Source organism: Eleutherodactylus coqui, chromosome 7 (assembly GCF_035609145.1).
Source record: "Eleutherodactylus coqui strain aEleCoq1 chromosome 7, aEleCoq1.hap1, whole genome shotgun sequence".
NCBI classification, from domain to species: domain Eukaryota; kingdom Metazoa; phylum Chordata; class Amphibia; order Anura; family Eleutherodactylidae; genus Eleutherodactylus; species Eleutherodactylus coqui.
The window spans coordinates 89,833,610-89,853,235 of record NC_089843.1 but is presented as its reverse complement, the minus strand read 5'-3'; the positions used below and the strand labels follow the sequence as shown (position 1 = coordinate 89,853,235).

Here is a 19,626-nt window from a genome sequence, read left to right as displayed (position 1 = left end):
AATACTATGACAGTACTGTCTCAGTGTTCAGTGATGATGGGACTCTGCGTGGGCACGAAAGAATCCCCTGTCACAGCTGTGGCAGAGGACCGTGATGCTATCCTATCCCATTGCTTTCAATGGGGCCAGCGCTGCTGCTGCTGCTGTTGCCCCCATTGACAGCAATGGGATGAAGGCAACCCTTGCAGCGATGATTTTCAGGTGGGGAGCTTGAAATATAAGCCCTAGCTTATAAAAAAAAAAAAAAAAAAATTTTTAACTCGCCTAGAAGCGCTGTCCGACTCCTCTCCCTGTCCTGTCAGTCTTTTTCTGTATTTTGGTGGCCGGGGATTAAAAAATCCCCACCTCCAGAAAGCGCTGCCTCTGATTGGCTGAGTGCTGTGACCCACTGCAGAGGTTGCCTTCATCCTATTGCTTTCAGTGGGGCAGCAGCAGCGTCGGCCCCATTGAAAGCAATGGGATGGCATAGCGCTCCTCTGTGACGGGATTCTTTCGTCCTCCCTGCAGACCCCTAATCACTGAACACTGTCACAGTGCTGTCAGTGTTCAGTGATGAGGGGACTTCCCGCAGGTGTTAATGGAATCCTCCGGGAGTCCCCTCATCCCCTGTCACCTCTGTATGATGTCTTTACGCGCAGCACGGATCTTACCGGTGTGCATTATAGGCACGCATGTCCTATCTTTTGCAGGTGCGCCTCTAAAAAAAAAAAAAAAAAAAAATACTGACATGTGAAGACTTCATAGAAAACCAATGGCTGTAATAGATGCAATGTGTTTTTTGTATTTGTGCGCCTATCTGACCGCAGCCTAATACATTAGTTTTCCCAATTCCAGACTGGCTGGAAATTCCGCAGTAGAAGTGGAGTTTGTAGCCTGTGGAGAGGACCCTGACATATCAGCAACTAGCATATTGATGATGATTATGGTTTTCTTACAGTAATGCAGTATGGGAAAGGCAAATCTTGTTACTATAGATTCCTGACCAAGGGGCAGCAGTGGATATGGTTGCAAACGCGATACTATATCACTTACCATCAATGGAATTCCAGACCAGAGTTCATTGTGTGCACACATTCTGTCGTAAGGTAAGGACACCACATTTATGTCAAAGATCTACACGTTGTCTGATGTTACTTGTGTCTCTGCATGCTTTTTTTTTTTTTATATTCAATTTTTTTTTATTAACATGTGCATTGCAAAATACAGAATATAGATGAACAATAAACAACATTGTTAAATGTAAGGTATACATATATATAGTTTGCTATAGATAAATCAATGCTGTCTCATTGCTGTATTTCTTGAATTGCTTGAACAGTTTCAACAGTAAACTTTTAGCTTTTTTAAACCTAATTCTGCTCTGTTTTGTTCTTGTTTCGGTAGAAGTGAAATGCAGGACTATAAGCGCTTTTTATTACCGGGGAAGAGTGTGAAAAGAGAAAAAGGGAGGGGGTAGGGGTAGGGAGGGTTATGGTTGGTTAGGGGGTGACAGGGAGTGGTTTGTGAAGTAGGGGTTCAGGGTTCACTCCATTGACAGGGTAGAGTGGGCATCCAACCAGTTCCCCCATATTTTGTAGAACTTGGCCGGGCAGCCTCGGTTCTGGTAGATTATTTTTTCGTAGGAGATTACGGTGTTCACCAGCTGGATCCAGTGCGGGACCGAAGGGACCTCTGTAGCCATCCACCTCATGGCTATTGTCTTTCGTGCTAGGAATAATGCTTTCTCAAGAAAGGTACGGGTGTGGTGTGGCCACACCTCCTCTTCCAGCAGGCCAAACAGTGCCACCCTGGGGTCTAAGTCGATAGCCAATGGGGACGGTAGTAGTGAGTTTAGAAGATCAGTTATATTTGACCAGTAGTCGTTAACTGGAGGGCATTCCCAAATTAGATGCCAGAAGTTCGCCTCTGGTTGGCGGCATCTATGACAGGAGCTTGAGGATGTATTGCCCATTTGGTGAAGACGACTGGGGGTGCGATAGGCTTGGTGGATTATGTATAACTGAATTAGTTTATTATTTATAGCCGGGGAAACTGACAGGTGGGATTCAGAGATGTCCTGCCACTCCTCAGGTGTGAGAGATGGGATGGCTTGTTTCCATTTGTCATATACTGGAGGTGGGTTAGGGTCTATTTTAGCTGAAAGAAGGTGCGTGTATAGGGCAGAGATTAGTCCCTTAGGTCCCTGAGACTTGAGAATACCGATTGTGGGGAATTTGGATATGCGGGTTGAGGTGGGCGAGAATTGGGAGTTTAATGCGTGTCTTAACTGGAAATACCTGAATAGCTGAAGCTGCGGAGACTGTAGCCTGTCGCGTAGTTGTGTAAATGTAGGGAGTGTTTCTTCTGTGTATATGTCACTCAGTATGTGTACTCCCTGAGCCATCGAATACTGTGGATCTGGGATTGAGTGTAGTGCGGGGAGACCCGGGTTGTCCCAAAGAGGGAGCTCGGGTATTGTGTTTTTGTATTGCTGTAGTGTCTTTACTTCCCTCCATACGCCAAGAGCTAATTTATGGAGCGGGACTGTGTCAGCGGGGTTAGTGCACTCTGGAAATTCTAGAAAGTTTAGGAGATTATTACCTTTTACTTGTTTTGCAAGCTGTTTATCTGCTATAGGTAGTACCCTGTCCAGAACCCAAGCTCGTATATTTCTCAATTGTCCTGCCAGATAATAGAGTCGAAGGTCCGGGAGGGCCATTCCCGCTTGTTCTTTGGGCCTTTGTAGTGTGGCCAAGCTTAGCTTGGAGCGGGAGGAGTTCCATATAAATGTAATAATAAGGGAATTTAAGGATTGGAAGTAGCGCTTGGGGACTCGTACCGGCATGTGTTGCAGTATGTATAGACATTTGGGTTGGATAGTCATTTTAATGAGATTTATGCGTCCGGCTACAGAGAGCGGTAACTTAGCCCATCTCTTCAGTTTGTGTTTGATGTTGTCTAGTAGTGGGGTTATGTTTTCTGCTATAGCGTTATTGTGATCATGTGACATGAACATCCCTAGGTATTTAAATGATGAGACCGGTTTTAATCCGTACCTGGTAACGCAGGGGTCATTTTTTGGGTTAAGGTCAGTGTAGAGGATTGTTGATTTGGACCAGTTGACATGTAGTCCCGAAAAATAGGAGAATCTGTCTATGTGAACCATAGCTTGGGAAAAGGAGTGTATTGGGTCCGATAAGAAGAGTATTGTGTCATCCGCATACATTCCCACTTTACTTTCAAAGTCTGCCCATTTAATGCCCTTCACTTCGGGGGTGTTTCTCAGACGGATCGCTAGGGCTTCAATGGCTATGGCAAACAGGGCTGGGGACAGAGGACATCCCTGTCGGGTGCCTCTTGCCAGTTGAAATTCAGTCGATGGAATGCCATTTACGATTACATTTGCGTTCGGGGATTTATATATAGTTTTAACCCATTGTTGGAATTTAGGTCCGAATCCAAATCGGACCAGGCAGGCCTCCAAAAAGACCCACTCCAGCGAGTCAAAAGCTTTTGCCATGTCCAGTGAGACCAGAGCCCAGGGCATGTTGTATTGCTTTCCTAGCTGGATGGCCGTCTGGACTCTGCGGATATTTATCGTCGTGGATTTCCCTGGCATGAACCCCGTTTGGTCCGGGTGAACAATAGAGAGGATTACCTGATTTAGCCTAGTGGCCAGAATTTTAGTTAAGATCTTGTAGTCTGCGTTTACCAATGAAATTGGGCGATAGGAGCTACAGTCTATAGGGTCCTTCCCGGGTTTCATTATCACCACTATGGAGGCTTTATAGAATGAGGGCGGGAGTGATTTGTCTGTTTGGGCCTGGTTTAGCGTTTCAAGTAGTAGTGGGGCTAGTTGTTCGCTATATTTGCGGTACGTCTCTATCGGGAGGCCGTCAGGGCCGGGTGACTTGTTGAGGGCCATGTCCTGAATTGTCTGTTGAATCTCTTCTAGTGTGATTGGGGCTTCCAGGAGTTCAACCTGTTCCGCAGAGAGGGTTGGGAAGTTTAAGTCCTCTAAGTAGCTTAGGATGTCTGTCAGGGTGTTCTGGGAGGAGAAGCTATATAGGTTAGTGTAAAATTCCCTGAAACAGTTTGTAATGGATGGGGCATCGGTCATCTCCACTCCATGCTGATTCTTAATCTTAAGGACCGTGTTAGTGTTGTTTTCGTGTCTGATGAGGTTAGCGAGTAGATGACTGGACTGATTTCCCAATTCAAAATAATGTTGTTTAGTAAAAAATAATTTGCGCTTGGTTTTAGCGTGTATCTGGTGTTTGTGGAGGCGGAGCAGACCGAGCCAGGCAGTTTGGTTGGCGTCTGTAGGGTTAGTTATATATGTTTTTTCAGCTTCCATTGTCTGATCTTCCAACTCTTTGTCGGTTTGGGATGTCGACTTTTTAATATATGAAATGGCTGACTTAAGAAATCCCCTAATGTAAGCTTTGAGAGTGTCCCACTTCAGGGCAGGATGGGTGTTATCGTTGTGGGCGTCTAAGAATAGGGATATATGGAAAGGTGTTTGGTCATCTGATCCGATCAGCTTCAGCCAAAATGGGTGAAGTTTCCAGGTAGGAACTATGTTTTGTTGGGGAAATTTCAATGTTAGTAATATAGGGCTATGGTCGGATATGCCTCTTGGGCAGTGAGTGATGTTAGAGAGAGACAATGCTAGTTCTGCGGAGCTAAATACGTAGTCTATCCTTGTCAGCGCATTGTAGCCCGGGGAATGACAAGTAAACTCCCGTGTATCGGGATGTTGAAACCGCCAAAGGTCAATCCAGCCGACACTTTCGATTAACTGTCTCAGGGAGGAGCTTGGAGTTGGGGCTATGTTGGGAGGTGTGTGGAATCTGTCTATATTGGGGTCCATTACCTTATTGAAGTCACCCATGCATATTACCCCTGCCAAGGGGAGGTTGCTATGTGGGGGGTTGTAAATAGACAGGATCACATAGGGTTTGGAGTCTATTTCGCCATATATAAATATGAATCTTCCCTCGGGGTCCCTGCGGACATTAATGGGGTTCCAGCGTAGCGACCTGTGAACAAGGACGGTAACGCCTCTGGAAAAGGAGGTGTGGAAGGAGTGAGCTATCCACTGTACCCATGGTTTCGCCAGGGTATCAGCCCTTTCTTTAGTGAGGTGGGTCTCTTGTAGGCTTACAATATGTGGATTAATTTGCTTGATGTATGAAAAAACTGCCCTTCGTATAAGTGCAGTTCCCAGACCCCGGACGTTCCAACTAAGGCATTTTAAAGACATATCTGATTACGTGGACAGGTACTATAAGTGTTACATCTATACCCATGAGATGGGAAGGGGGGAAAGATGTTGGCGTGTGTGGGGAAGAAGGTTGTGTTAGCGCAGACCTGCTAAAAATATTAATACAGAGCAGTAAACAACAGTTTAAACTTTTAACTTTTGGCATCCCGCTTAAATTTCAGCGCGGATGTCAAAACCAATATATGGAAAATTTACGAGACAATTTAGCTACAATCTATCTAGAAGTAGCAGATGTTATATTGTTGGGGGGGGGGGGGGGAGAAAAAAAAAGGGGGAAGTATCCCAGTGGCCTATAGAGATTAGTATCTATTCGCCAGGTCCCAGAGGCGATTTAAAGATGCCTTGGCCCTGCATTTCACCATCTATAAGTCAGGGGGGTATCAGCCGCTTGGATTATAACTAGGCTCAAGTCCTGGTATAAGTGCGGCAGGGTCAGTTGTCCTTCAGTGGCTCCGGGTGCATATCCAGCCATTCCATAGCTTCAGTGGGGGATTGGAGGAAGATCACTTTTCCTTGGGCTACGATGCGCAAGCGGGCTGGATATGCCATTGAGTATGGGATATTTCTTCCCTTGAGTTTTCTTTTTGCTTCTATGAAGGTGGCTCTTTGTTTTTGTAGTTAAGCGGAGAAGTCCGGGAATATAGAAATTGTTGCATTATTGTATTTTAATGGACCCTTTAGCCTAGCCTGACGCAATGCGGTGTCTCTATCTCTGCAGTTTAAGATCCTTGCTAGGAATGGACGCGGGGGAGCTCCCGGTTGTGGCGGTTTTGCTGGGACCCGGTGGGCTCTTTCCACTGTAAAGTGAGCGGAGAAAGTGTCGTCGCCCAATAGGGTTTTTAGCAAATTTTCAGTGAATGTTTCTGGGTGGGATCCTTCTGATCTTTCGGGTAGGCCTATTATGCGGAGATTATTGCGGCGCGACCGGTTTTCCAAGTCGTCCATTTTGGACTGGCAGAATTCTGTGACTCGTGTGGCTTTTTTGACAGCCGCGGAGAGCGGGCGTAGGGAGTCTTCTGCGTTGCATATGCGGTCCTCCATCTCCTGCATTCTGCCTCGCATGTTCTGCAGGTCCTGCCGTAGCAGGGAGACATCAGATTTAATTTCTTCTATTTTGTTGGTAAGCGAGGACTTGCAGGTGTTGATTGCGTCTAGGAGTTGTCGCATGGTCGGTTCTGAGGGGTGTCCCGTTTCGTCATCGGGTTCTCTCATCTGAGCGGGTCGTGCCGCTCTGGGGGTATGCTCAGGGGTCTCAGTACGGGCATACTCTTTCAACTTATCGGCTGCCGACCCGCTTTTAGCCCGAGTGCTCATAATGAAGGATATTGAGTCGACTGTGAGGAAATGAGGATCTTTGTCTTTTCCCGATTTGTACGATTCTAGTAGCACTTGAAGGGTAAGGGTCTTTGTCTTCTCTCCGTCAGCTGCAGTATGACATAAACGGTGCCGGGGACTTTGGCGTGTGAGGTAGACCAGTTGACTGTTCTAGCAAATTGATGCTTTTCTTATGGGGTTTAGATGTTTTTGGCTGTAGGGTCCATATGGGTATACGGTTGCAATTGCTGTTAGAAGATATGGGTCTTTGTCTTCTCCTGCCTGATGTAGTGTAATATGAGGAATATCAAGACTGTTGTTTGTAGTAGAGGCCGGGTGGCGGTTTTAGCGGTTTGATGCGGTTTTCAGAGTCTTAGATGTTGTTAACTGTAGAGCCTTTGTGGATTATATAGTTACAATGTCTGTTAGAGAGTAATGGTCCCGCAGTTTGGGCTGCAATTATACAGGATTTATCCGGTTTGGGGTCGTTAGAGAGGTAGGGGACAGCGCTGACCCCGCGTGGCGACACCGCTCATCAAAGGTGGCACTGCTCCGTCCAGGCGCCTCAGGCGCACAATTTGAGTTACAGGGGGCGCCTTTATTGGTCAGGTGGACCGAGATCCGTATAGGGTTTAAGGTGTTAAAGCAGACCTCTCCTCTCCTCCCCTCCAGGGCACCAATATATATGTGGTAGTGTGGGCAGCTAGGGTTAAGACGGATTGTAACGTCCTGGGCTATTTGCCCGGTTTATCGCTCCGGGGGGGGCGATGATGTTGGGTGGATGTGTTGTCCCCCAGCCCCCAGAGGTTACTCACGGTTCTGCCGCCGGCTCCGCCGGGCCGGGTCCAGAGGACTGGATCTTCAGGCGTTTTAAAGTCTCTGGAGGCGCCGAGCGTCGCGGTCCGGTCGTCAATCAGCGCTCCCTGGGATGTTTAATGTCGCTGGCAAGCGTTGACGCGGTGTTATGGGGCAGCAGGACGGCCGGGCGAGCTGCGGCCCCCCACGTAGTTGTTATGGTGGTTGGTGAGGTCCGGAGGCTGGGAGGTCGGCCGCGCTCCCCGTCCAAGGGGGGGGGCTCGATCACCCGCCGGCCGCAGAGGGTCCCCACGCGGTCCGGAGACGGGCGGCTGCAAAGCCCGTGGCTCCGGTCAGGATCCGGCAGCAGGAGCCTCTTACTTGAAGGCAAGAGGGCGGGCCCCTCGGCCGCAGGGAAAGCGGGCACGGCTCGGTTCGTCGCTAGGCGCCGACAGCAGGCGGCGGAGGATCGGAAGCGGCGGGGTGGCCGGCGTGCCGCTTCCCCCGCTCGGGCTGTATTGCGGCGGTTCGGCTCCTGATGTGAGGAGGCGAGTCGCCTGGCTCCGCGGGTCAAGGTCCGGATCAGTGGCTCTCACCCCGCTAGGATCGCGGGCAGCCGGCGGCAGCAGAGGAGGAAGGGAGAGAGGTCCGGAGTGGATGCGGCGCTCGGGTAAGTCACGGGTCCCAGAGGGGGTGAAGGAGGACGGTCCGGTGTGTAAGCAGGGGGTCAGCGAGGTCGGCGGCAGGCAGCGGGCGGGAAAAACAGCAGGGCGTTGGTGCGGCCTCTCCTCCGTCTCGGCCCGCAGCCTTGTAGTAGGAGTCAGGAGACTGTAATTGCCCCCAACTGCGGTCCGATGGTTCTTGCAGGGTCTATGGGTCCATAGGCGATGTTCTGGGCATCAAAGATCCGTAGAGGCCAGGATTTTATGCGGATTTTGGCAGTTTCCCCTGGGAGCTCTCCTTACTTGCGACTCTCCATATTGGTCGCTAGCCACGCCCCTCGTGTCTCTGCATGCTTGTTCTTCCTATTGTTCAACCGATGAATGTGAATATGTGGTGTAAGAAGCTGCTATTGATAAATGAACAGCATTCCAAATTAAGACCGCTGGATTTGATCATTCCCCCTACACACAATCTGGGTTACTTCAGTGTAGCTGCTGAATGTATTATTATGGAGAGTCACTTTGAAGATTTTAAGAAATATTGTAATTCCAGATTCAAGATGGCTGTAATGTCTAGGTTGACCTTTCACAATAAAATGTAGCTTGTTATTTGGTTGGAACAATGGGAATATGATATAAAATGTGCATGTGTATACACAATGACATGCCAAAGGTCATGGGTCAGGAACCAATATTGTGTAGAACTGCCTTTAGCCCAGTGAAGTGCAGCAACTTGACATTGCACCGATTCCTCAAGCGGATGGAAGACGACTAGAGAAATATTGAGCCATGGCATCTGGATAGCCACCCACAGCTCTGTAGTATTTGCAGGTGCAGGATCTTTGGTGTCAATAGACCTTTCTACTACATCCCATAAATGCTTGTTTCGGGTGAATGCGCAGGCCACACCATTCTTGGGAACTCTAGACTGCTCCTTTGACCAATTCTGGACAACTTATGCCCAATAGCATGATGCATTATCCTGCTGGAATATCCTATAATTATGAGTATACATGAAGTCCCTTAAGGGCTGTAAATGGTCACCAAGTAGTTAAACATAGCATGCATCGGTCAATGACATGTTTAGGTGGACCCAAGCCATGCTGTGAGAACACAGCCCACAGCAGTATGAAAGCACCGCCAGCCTGCACAGTGCCTTGTTCACAGCTGGGGTCCATGGCTCTATGGGGTCTGCACTACAAATGAATCCTACCACTAGACTGAAACAATTGGCAGAATGGCCCATCAGATCACGCCACATGTTGCCGGTCATCTAGAGTCCAGTTAGCAGCCTTACGAGCCCAGGTGAGGTGATGTCCGGTGTTATGGTGATAACAGGGGTACTTTGGTTGGTATCCACCTTGCATATCCCGGGGAAGGTTAAGAATGCTGTGCTGATATGTGTGAGGCCTCCTGCATTGAATATAGATGTGATTTCGGTCAATCACTTGTCTGCATGGACAATTCTAGCCAGATGGTTCCAGTTATGATCATTAAAGGGGTTGTCCCGCGGCAGCAAGTGGGGTTATGCACTTCTGTATGGCCATATTAATGCACTTTGTAATATACATCGTGCATTAAATATGAGCCATACAGAAGTTATTCACTTACCTGTTCCGTTGCTAGCGTCCCCGTCGCCATGGTGCCGTCTAACTTCAGCGTCTAATCGCCCGATTAGACGCGCTTGCGCAGATGGGTCTTTTCCCTTCGGCTCGGTTCGGCAGCAGCGGCGTTCTGGCTCCGCCCCCTTCTACGCGTCATCGCGTAGCTCCGCCCCGTCACATGTGCCGATTCCAGCCAATCAGGAGGCCGAGCCGAAGGGAAAAGACCCATCTGCGCAAGCACGTCTAATCGGGCGATTAGACGCTGAAGTTAGACGGCACCATGGCGACGGGGACGCTAGCAACGGAACAGGTAAGTGAATAACTTCTGTATGGCTCATATTTAATGCACGATGTATATTACAGCCATACAGAAGTTATTCACTTACCTGTTCCGTTGCTAGCGTCCTCGTCTCCATGGTGCCGTCTAACTTCAGCGTCTAATCGCCCGATTAGACGCGCTTGCGCAGATGGGTCTTTTCCCTTCGGCTCGGCCTCCTGATTGGCTGGAATCGGCACATGTGACGGGGCGGAGCTACGCGATGACGCGTAGAAGGGGGCGGAGCCAGAACGCCGCTGCTGCCGAACCGAGCCGAAGGGAAAAGACCCATCTGCGCAAGCGCGTCTAATCGGGCGATTAGACGCTGAAGTTAGACGGCACCATGGAGACGAGGACGCTAGCAACGGAACAGGTAAGTGAATAACTTCTGTATGGCTCATAATTAATGTACAATGTACATTACAAAGTGCATTAATATGGCCATACAGAAGTGTATAACCCCACTTGCTGCCGCGGGACAACCCCTTTAAGTACCCGTGGGCGGCCATTGTGCTGTCCACTGTGAGTGGCAATGCCTTCAATTACGTTTTTCCAGTACGCGTCTGACATGGTTGTTTGAGGAATGGTAAATGCCTGCATATCTTCAAAAATGGAATTTCCCATCCATCTAGCACCTGCTATCCGGCCTCATTCAAATTCGAATAATTCATGTTCCCTCGGCAAGATCTCACTCGCCAGTGTTCAACTTCACTCACTTAACCCCTCACAGCTTATATAAGTGTGGATGTTCCCTAGCCATTACCTTTAACCCCTTAGTGACGGCCCCATAGTGTTTTTACGTTCTGCCATTGCAGGATGTGTATGGAGGGAGATAGCGCTGCTATCTCCCTCCATACATCCCGGGTGTCAGCTGTTTGTTACAGCTGACACCCACGGGCAACAGCCCTGACATGCCGTGCAGCCGATCGGGGCTGTTAACCCTTTAAATGCCTGTCACTTCTGACAGTAGCCTTTAAATCCCCCGAACCGTACGGCCCACCTGTGGTGAGATCAGGGGAGCCGTGTGGGTGTCATGGCAGCCGGGGGTTACAACTCGTCCCGCAAAAAACAAGCCCTCCTACAGCTAGATCAATGAATAAATAAAGGCGTTATGATTTTTTTTAAAAGGAAGGAGGAAAAACCGAAAATGGGGAAAAAAACAAGAAAGCTCCGTCACTAAGAAGTTAATCAATTTACATACTGCTATCCCATGACTTTTGGCATGTCAGTGTCGCTTATAAGTCACACCTTTTTTTTCTGTTAATAAGTGCTGGTAAAGTTTGACTGAAACAACTTAAGTTCAGCAACTGTGCCTTATTTCTTAATCAACATGCTTGGTCTTCTGGAACACAGGTTACTAGTAGATATGTTCCTCCATGCAGACAAGAGTTTGGTGTCCGTAGCCTGAAAAAGTTCGGGAACCACTGGTCTACAGTAGTGATCCAAGTACAGTAGTATAGTTGGACATGCTCCAACACCAGCATCTCTGGGAAAATAAGGGTAGGAAAAGTTTCCTTGCTGACCAGTCATCCGGTAAATGTGGTATTAGTGATGACATCATCAGGATCCACAAGTTATGTCATTTAGAATGAATTTCATTTATGTGGTTTTCTTGCCTGAACAATACATGCTGAGTGAAAATGAAGGTTTTAATAAATGGCATGTGCTATTGCAGCTATGCCGAGGTTGGCTCCAAGAGGAGGCGCGAGCTTGGTATTGAAGATTCCCCACCAGCGATCATCTCAGATAAAGTGAGTGCTTGTCTGTGCCTTTCCAAGTGCCATAGAGCATTAAATGGAACCTGTTACGGGTTCATGCTGCACAGATCTGCACATTGCCTCCATATAAGTGATATTCTGAAAGCCTGTGGCATCTCTGAACGGAAACACTGTGAAGTTTGCAGTTCCCTCACCTGCAGCATGGAGAATGACAACTCCCTGCTTGTGTTTCGGGAGAGATCTGTCAGCATGCTGCGGGCGGGGAGAGCCTAGCACGGCCCGTCTCTGACTCGAGAGCTTGTTTTCCAAGTCCAACAAGCAAACTTCAAAGTGTGTTTATTCTGAAAAGCCGCAGCCTTTCAGATTAACACTTAAATGTGGCTCTGTGTATACCTGTTCTGGATTCATCATGCCTGCGGTTCGGGCAGCATGAGCCCGGTGACAGCTTCTCTTTTGTTTTGTGAAGAACTTTAAAATGTGAGATAGTTAGTAATATGCATTCATTGGTGCCAGGTGTATATACTGTACACTTACATATTCAAGTTATCCTGAAAGATCTACTCTACATCTACAAGTCCAACATAGAAATTCCACCACATTTGCATATCACACCGCACAATATGCACCGGATATCTGTCCACTGTTCACATGTAAAAGTAAAGCAGATCGATACAACATCTAGTCTGAGAGAATTTCTATTTGGCTGTTTGCAGAATTAAGGATCCTTGATTGGAAACATAAAATATTTACAGAGGCCATCAATAGTTAAAAGGGGGACAATCGTTGGGATAGGTCATTAATATTAGATTGGTGGGGGTCCGCTGCACAGAACCACTGCTGATCAGCTGTTTGCCTAGCCATTGCATTCATGCATGGAGCTGCTGCGTTCACAAAGCACTCGGCTCCATTCTCTCTGCGGTGCTCCAGCTTGGTATTATGGGGAAAGTTACTTTTGCAGTAAACGAGAACTTTCTCTGCAATACCATGCTAGGTCACAGCAGAGGAAACGGAGCTGTGTTCTTCCTGAATAAATTAGCTGCATGCATTAGCATATTGGCAAGGCGAGCAGCGAGTTGGTGACAGAACACCCACCCCCTTACCAGCTTCCCTTTTCTCAGTCAGAGTATCCATAGTTAAAACCTAGCCAACCCCTTTAAGGGTGGCTTTTTAAATATCTCCCGGTGTTACTAATTCAGTGAGATGGGGGGTGTGTTCACACAAACTGATTCTAATTGCAGAATTGGCGATCGCCATCCACACTGAGGATCCGGGGCAAAAGTGGTGTTGAAAGGCATGAACTTTCACTTTCTCCTTCACACCCGCGGATACGAATTGCATGTTCCGTGAACGGAAGAAAAATTACTGCATGCTGTATTTTGCCACGGGCAGCCTCCATTGACATCACCGGAGGCGTCCGACCCGCAGCTGATACGCGCTCAACATATGCGGTGTGGGTACCCACGTCAACACTTAGTGATGGCACGGGAAATGCAAATAAAAGCCGCTGCGGTCATCTGCAATAAAGAGAAATTGCGTGTGCAGGGTGACCGACCAGGATGACAGCCAGAATCTGCTGTGGGCCTCCCGCATGTGGAATCCGACTCACTCGTGTGAGCCCGGCCTGATACTGACTTCTTGGCCTCTTATCACACGTAGAGATTGAAATTAATCGCTTTCTTTAAAAAAGGAAAATCCATTTTTCATTACAATTTTGCTTTGATGCGCCCTCTACATTTATTAGGTGATAAATAGGGAAATACAAATAATTCTTGTATAGCGTTGTACTTGGTTATGGATGGTTATTATCTGGACTTTGTACAGTCCCAGTTGTGAAAAGAACATAACATTCATCAATTGTGTCTTTTATAGAATCAGGACAATGTCTCAGACAATCATATAAGTAAGGACAGCCTGAAAGATGCCCTGGAAAGGTTTGATGACAGCAGGACACCATCTCCTTCATCCAAGAGTTCAATCAAATCCTCTTCTCACACAGCCGTGTCTGATCCATCATGTGAGTATGAGAAGCCAAGAACTTATCAATACGTCTACACTATCCTACCAAAAGTAAATAGATACCTCCAGGAAGAATCAAAAGGCGTTATTTACATGTGTTAATACTTAGTGGGGTCTCCTTTAGACTAATGACATTGGATAATTACTGTGGCATACTTTCTACTAATGTCTGACAGACTTCAGCTGCTATTTCCCTCCATTCATCCTGCAAATGTCTGAGTTCTCTTCAAAACGTTGAACGCTGTTCATATTTCCTGACCTGACATTCCAGTTTGTCTCAGAGATGTCCAGTAGGGTTCAGGTCAGGACTTTGTGCAACCAGTTCAGTCATGGAACATCCACATCCTCAAAGCAACGTAATATAGCATTGGATTTGTGACAAGGCACGTTGTCTTGTTGGAAGTATTGCTGACCATTCCCACATTATTGTATAGAATGTCAAGGTACACCTTCGTGCACACGGTTCTTGCCACTACAACTTACCATGCTACGTAACACATTCCCAGGCTATAACGGAACCTCCACCGTGCTTAACTGTTGGCACAGCACACTCTGGTGAAGGTGTTCCCCAGGCATTATCCACACCCAGGTACGCCATCTGATTTTGAAGACTGGTTAGCGTGATTCATCACTCCATAAAACGTTCTTACATTACTTAACTGTCTCTTCTTGCACCATTGTAGATGGCTGATGCCTTGTATTTCATGATGGCCGGCTTGTGTGCAGCAGTATAACCGTATATCCAATAGCGTGCAGTTCCCGATACAAACTATGACTGACACCCCCAAGGGTCTGCGTCTTATGTAGCATGGTTTAGGACATGCGACATACTAATGACCCACACAATCCATTCTTTAGATGGGGTCCAAATACTTTTGGTAGGATAGTGTATGTTAACCCTATTCATGCTCCAAGCTAATGTTTCCCAACCATGATTCACCAGAAAACCGCAATTAGACCTTTCACATTTATAGTAAGGAAGGCAGGCAGATTTCAGTCTGCTGAGAGATATTTTGCAAAGTAGTTAACATATCTGTGCCAAATTATAGCGCAGGACAAGAACGATAGACTGCCTTACCCGTCCCTACATTAAGCCACTTTCAGCCAGAAATTGGCATTAGGAGTTCTCCAGCTGTGGAAACATTTTTCAGGAATTCTCCCTGTGGTACTAAGGTTGGGAATCGCTGCTCCAAACTGTATAATCATTGTTGTATTGCTTCCTAAATTAATGCTATATTCTGACTTCTAATTATATATCTCTAGCTACACCTACCAAGATGCCAACAGACACTAGTACGCCTCCACGGCAGGCTCTATCTGGCATGGACAAGAGGCGATCCTCCATTAGTAGTCAGGTAAGGAGGCCCAGCCCATTAGAATGATATCTTACATAATGCTTACATAATGCTGCCTTCACGTGTTTGTTGTGTAAGTTACTGGGTGGAATAACTAGTCGCACGTGTCCTTCTAGTCGATGAGTTCAGTGTCTCTGAACCAGTCATTGTCTCAGCCAGTACAGAAGCAAGCAGCCCCTGCCATTCACCTGCAGACCGGGATAAGTCAGGTAAGCCATGATTTCTCACTACACTCCTTCTGGAAAGAAAATAGCTGGCCTCATTACTGAATTCAGTTTTAATGTTTTTTTTTGCCTTTTCTGGGTCTGTATTCTCACCCTTCAGATGTCTGTGTTTCCATAGTTAGACATTTTCTGCATGGTTTTGGTGATGCCACTTGGTTAGGTGCTTTTACAGTCTGATGTATCTTTCCCAAGTCTTCACTTTATCACTATGTGTCCTTTTTCATGCTGAGCCTATATTGAAGGGGTTTGAGCTGTTGCCATGCTTTTAATGATTTTCAGCCCATATTTCAGTTTACGGCACAGTTTGGAGCCATGAAGCACCTAAAGGATCAGTTGGAGCAAAGAACGCGCATCATAGAGGAGAACATCCACCGGCAGCAGGAGGAATTACGGAAGATTCAGGAGCAGCTGCAGATGGTCCATGGTCAAGGCTTCCAGGTATTGCTCTTGGGTTTTCATCCCTTTTAATGGTGCACTACAGAATATTTTCCCATCTTAAAGCCCTTTTAGATGGAGTAATAATTGGGTATAAATGTTTTGATCTCTGGTCATTGGTCCGTGCATATATGTCCATGATCAGCCAAAAAACACGGAAGCGTTCATTAGTCAGCTAATCGCATTGTTCGTAGGCAAAAAAAAAAAGACTTGTCAGCCAATGTAAACGGGACGTGCTGCCAACAAAAGCAAACACTGTGGGTACGTAAAACTGCATCAACAATTGTTCCTCCCCGCACGTGCCATTAGCCATATGTAAATAACAATAACCAGTGCCAATCCACATGTTATATCGATGAAAGGTACTTGTTAGGGCTTCTACTCGCTACAAGATTGTGCTGTTGGGATTTTTGTACAATGTGATTTTAACATAGGAAAGTCCCATTGAAAAAAACGCAGCGCTATCGCAGGGTTAAAAAAAAATGCTAGTGGGTAGAAGCCCTTAATGGGACGAAAATCTGCCTGTGTAAAAGGCCCCGGGATTTTATACTGTTGATTGTGTTTTGACAACAACATCTCCGCCCAAAACATGAGTGATTCTCTCTTCAAATGTCGTAATTGTTATGTAACTCTATCCAGTATGGCTGCAGGGACTGTCATGATTGTTTGCCTCTTAGGGACTTTCCACAGCACCTATGTAATAGGAAGTCTGTTAACCCCTTAGTGACGGAGCTTTTTTGCTTTTTTCCATTTTTGTTTTTTCCTACTCCCTTTTAAAAAATCGTAGCTCCTTTATTTATCCATAGACGTCGCTGTATGAGGGCTTGTTTTTTGCGGGACGAGTTGTATTTTTCAATGGCACTATTTATTGTACCATATAATTTACTGAAAAACTTTTTAAAAATTCTTAGCGGAGAGAAATGGGAAAAAAAACGACATTCCACCATCTTTCGGTGCGTCCTGTTTCTACAGCACACAAATTCCAACAAAAACGACCTGATATTTGTATTCTATGGGTCAGTATGATTGCTACGATACCAAACTTGTATAGTATTTTTTTTGCTGTAGTACTTTTTGTAGTACTTTTTATTTTTTTTTAAGATATTTAATTTTTTTCAATTATTTTCTGCGGTCATTTTGTGCGCACAATACCTTTTTTATTTTTTCGTCGATGTAGTTGAGCAAGGGCTCATTTTTTGCGGGATGTCCTGAAGTTTCCGATAGTATCAATTTGGAATACATACGACTTTTTGATCACTTTTTATTGAGTTTTTTCTGGGAGACAGGGTAACTAAAAAAGTGTATTTCTGGCGTTCTTTATTTTTTTTTTTTCAGACGACGTTCACCGTGCGAGAAAAATAATGCACTACTTTGATAGTTCGGACTTTTACGGACGCGGCGATATCAAATACATATTTTTATTTTATGATTTTGATTTTTTAATAATGGATATGGCAAAAGAGGGGTGATTTAAACTTTTATAACTTTTTTTTTTTTTAAACAATTAAAAAAACTTTATTGATTATTTTTTTTACATTCCTTTGAAGTCCCCCTGGGGGACTTTAACATGCAATGCTTTGATCGCTCCTGCAGTATGACGTAATGCTATAGCATTACGTCATACTGCTTTTTTACAGGCAGTCTTTCAAGCCACCCTGTGTGGATGGCTTGATAGGCAGTCTGCTAAGGCAGCCCTGGGGCCATTCATTAAGCCCCCGGCTGCCATGACACCTGCACGGCTCCCCCGATCTCACCGCGGGGGGGCCGTGCGGGACTGTTCGGGGCATTTAAAGGGTTAATAGCCGCGAACGGCCGAGCGCAGCTATTATGGAGGGAGATAGCGCCGCTACCTCCCTCCATACACGCCCTGCAACAGCAGGACGTAGTTTCCCGATGGGGCTGTCGTTAAGGGGTTAAAATACAGTGCAATGTAATACTATAGGGCAGTGATGGCGAACCTTTTAGAGACCGAGTGCCCAAACTGCAACCCAAAACCCACTTATTTACTGCAAAGTGCCAACACATCAGGGGGCGGGGCTTATCACGACGTATGATTTTACCCCCATCGTTCTAAAAAGGACAGGGCTGCTTCAAAATAGACAGGGTGCAGTTTTTAACTGCTTTTTGGATGCAGAAATGCTGCAGAACGTCCTCAGCAGAAAATACTGTGGAAAATTCTGCATCCAAAAAGCAGTCAAAATCTGCACCCTGGCTATTTTGAAACAGCTTTGCCTATTTCCACCACATGTAAACATACCCCAGGTATAATAGCGGCACCCCACAGCGCCACCCAGCCTAATAGTGACCCCCCTCAGGGCGGCCCCCGGTGCAATAGTTACCCCACCCCTCGGGGCGGCCCCCCTATGCAATAGTGACCCCCCCATCCCCCACCCCTCGGGGCGGCCCCCCGGCGCAATAGTGACCATCCCCCTCGGGGCGGCCCCCCGGCGCAATAGTGACCATCCCCCTCGGGGCGGCCCCCCGGCGCAATAGTGACCATCCCCCTCGGGGCGGCCCCCCGGCGCAATAGTGACCATCCCCCTCGGGGCGGCCCCCCGGCGCAATAGTGACCATCCCCCTCGGGGCGGCCCCCCGGCGCAATAGTGACCATCCCCCTCGGGGCGGCCCCCCGGCGCAATAGTGACATCCCAAGCAAGCTGGGGGCATGACTACATGTTAAGTTTATGTATTATGTCGCCACCCCTAACTCCTGGTGGCGAAATAATACAAGAATACCGATGTCGGGAGGGGGGAGGAAGATCCCGGCTGCACACTGATGTCACAGTGTGCGCTGGGATCAGCGCCGCTAGCTGTACAGCTGAGTGAATGCCTGCAGGGGAGCCGTTGCCCCTGTCAGCATTCACAAGTGGTGAGCGGCCGACGGCGACGCGTGCCAGCAGGGAGGGCTCTGAGTGTCGCCTCTGGCATGCGTGCCATAGGTTCGCCACCACTGCTATAGGATCACATACAGTATAAGCGATCAAATGTTCAAGTCCCTTATGGGGACTAAAAGAAAAAATAAGTAAAATAAAGACTTTATAATTGTTGAAAAAATATATATATTTATATTAAAAAAATTTTAACAAAAACTCTGCTATCAGCTGTCATATTGGGAAAAAAAAGAAATTGGTATTGCTGAATCTTTAGAGGTCCAATTTATTAAAGTTTTACATTATATTATTCCCAATGGTGAAAGCTGTCAGAAAAAAAATACGCAATGCCAGAATTGCTTTTTTTTTGGGCACCCGGTATCCAAGAAAAAATTGAAAAAATAAAAGCGATCAACTAGTCGTATGTACCTCAACATATTATGAATACAAACTACAGGTCGCCCTGCAAATAACGTGCTCTAAAACTTTTTATAATTAGTACAAAAAAAAAATACTCTGAATTTGCTATCGCGCTAATTGTACTGCCCCACAGAGTAAAGATAACACGTCATTTTTACTGCACCACAGACAATATACGCCTCCCCCCGACCCCAATGATGTAGTTGCATATTTTTCCTCTGTTGCCCCACCCAAAATTTTTTAAAGTTTTCTATTACGTTATGTGGTACATTAACCCCTTGAGTGGCGGGTTTCTTACCACCCTTTCAGACCCACCAGGGCAGGTTATTTAAATGGGCCAATCATTTAATTCCAACTATAAATATATAATGTGATAACATTATTCTCTGAGTCACACGATCCCGGCGATACCAAGTTTATACAGTTTATTTATGTTTTGCTATTTTTGTACATTTTAAACATTTTTTTTTTTCTTAAAGGTTTGCTTTTGTGTCGCCACATTCCAAGAGCCGTATTCATTTTTTTTTCCAGAGCTATAGAGGGCCGTGTTTTTTGCAGGATGAACTCCAGTCTTCATTTATCTCATTTTTGGGAACGTAAAATTTTTATCGCTTTTTATTCAATTTCTTCT

The 19,626-nt window shown here is 46.5% G+C and overlaps 1 protein-coding gene across 2 annotated transcripts in view; it reads left to right on the top strand.

Annotated features, from left to right (window-relative positions):
* Nucleotides 1-19,626, top strand: part of CLOCK (clock circadian regulator) — a 111,809-nt gene that overhangs the window by 71,334 nt on the left and 20,849 nt on the right. The window contains exons 13-18 of one of the 2 annotated variants that reach the window (XM_066573356.1): nt 938-1,085; nt 11,633-11,708; nt 13,545-13,689; nt 14,955-15,046; nt 15,163-15,255; nt 15,562-15,708. In XM_066573356.1, the coding sequence (XP_066429453.1) occupies nt 938-1,085; nt 11,633-11,708; nt 13,545-13,689; nt 14,955-15,046; nt 15,163-15,255; nt 15,562-15,708 (701 nt within the window). Of the gene's footprint in view, nt 1-937; nt 1,086-11,632; nt 11,709-13,544; nt 13,690-14,954; nt 15,047-15,162; nt 15,256-15,549; nt 15,709-19,626 lie in introns of both variants that reach the window. The other variant, XM_066573355.1, reaches the window with a different exon arrangement.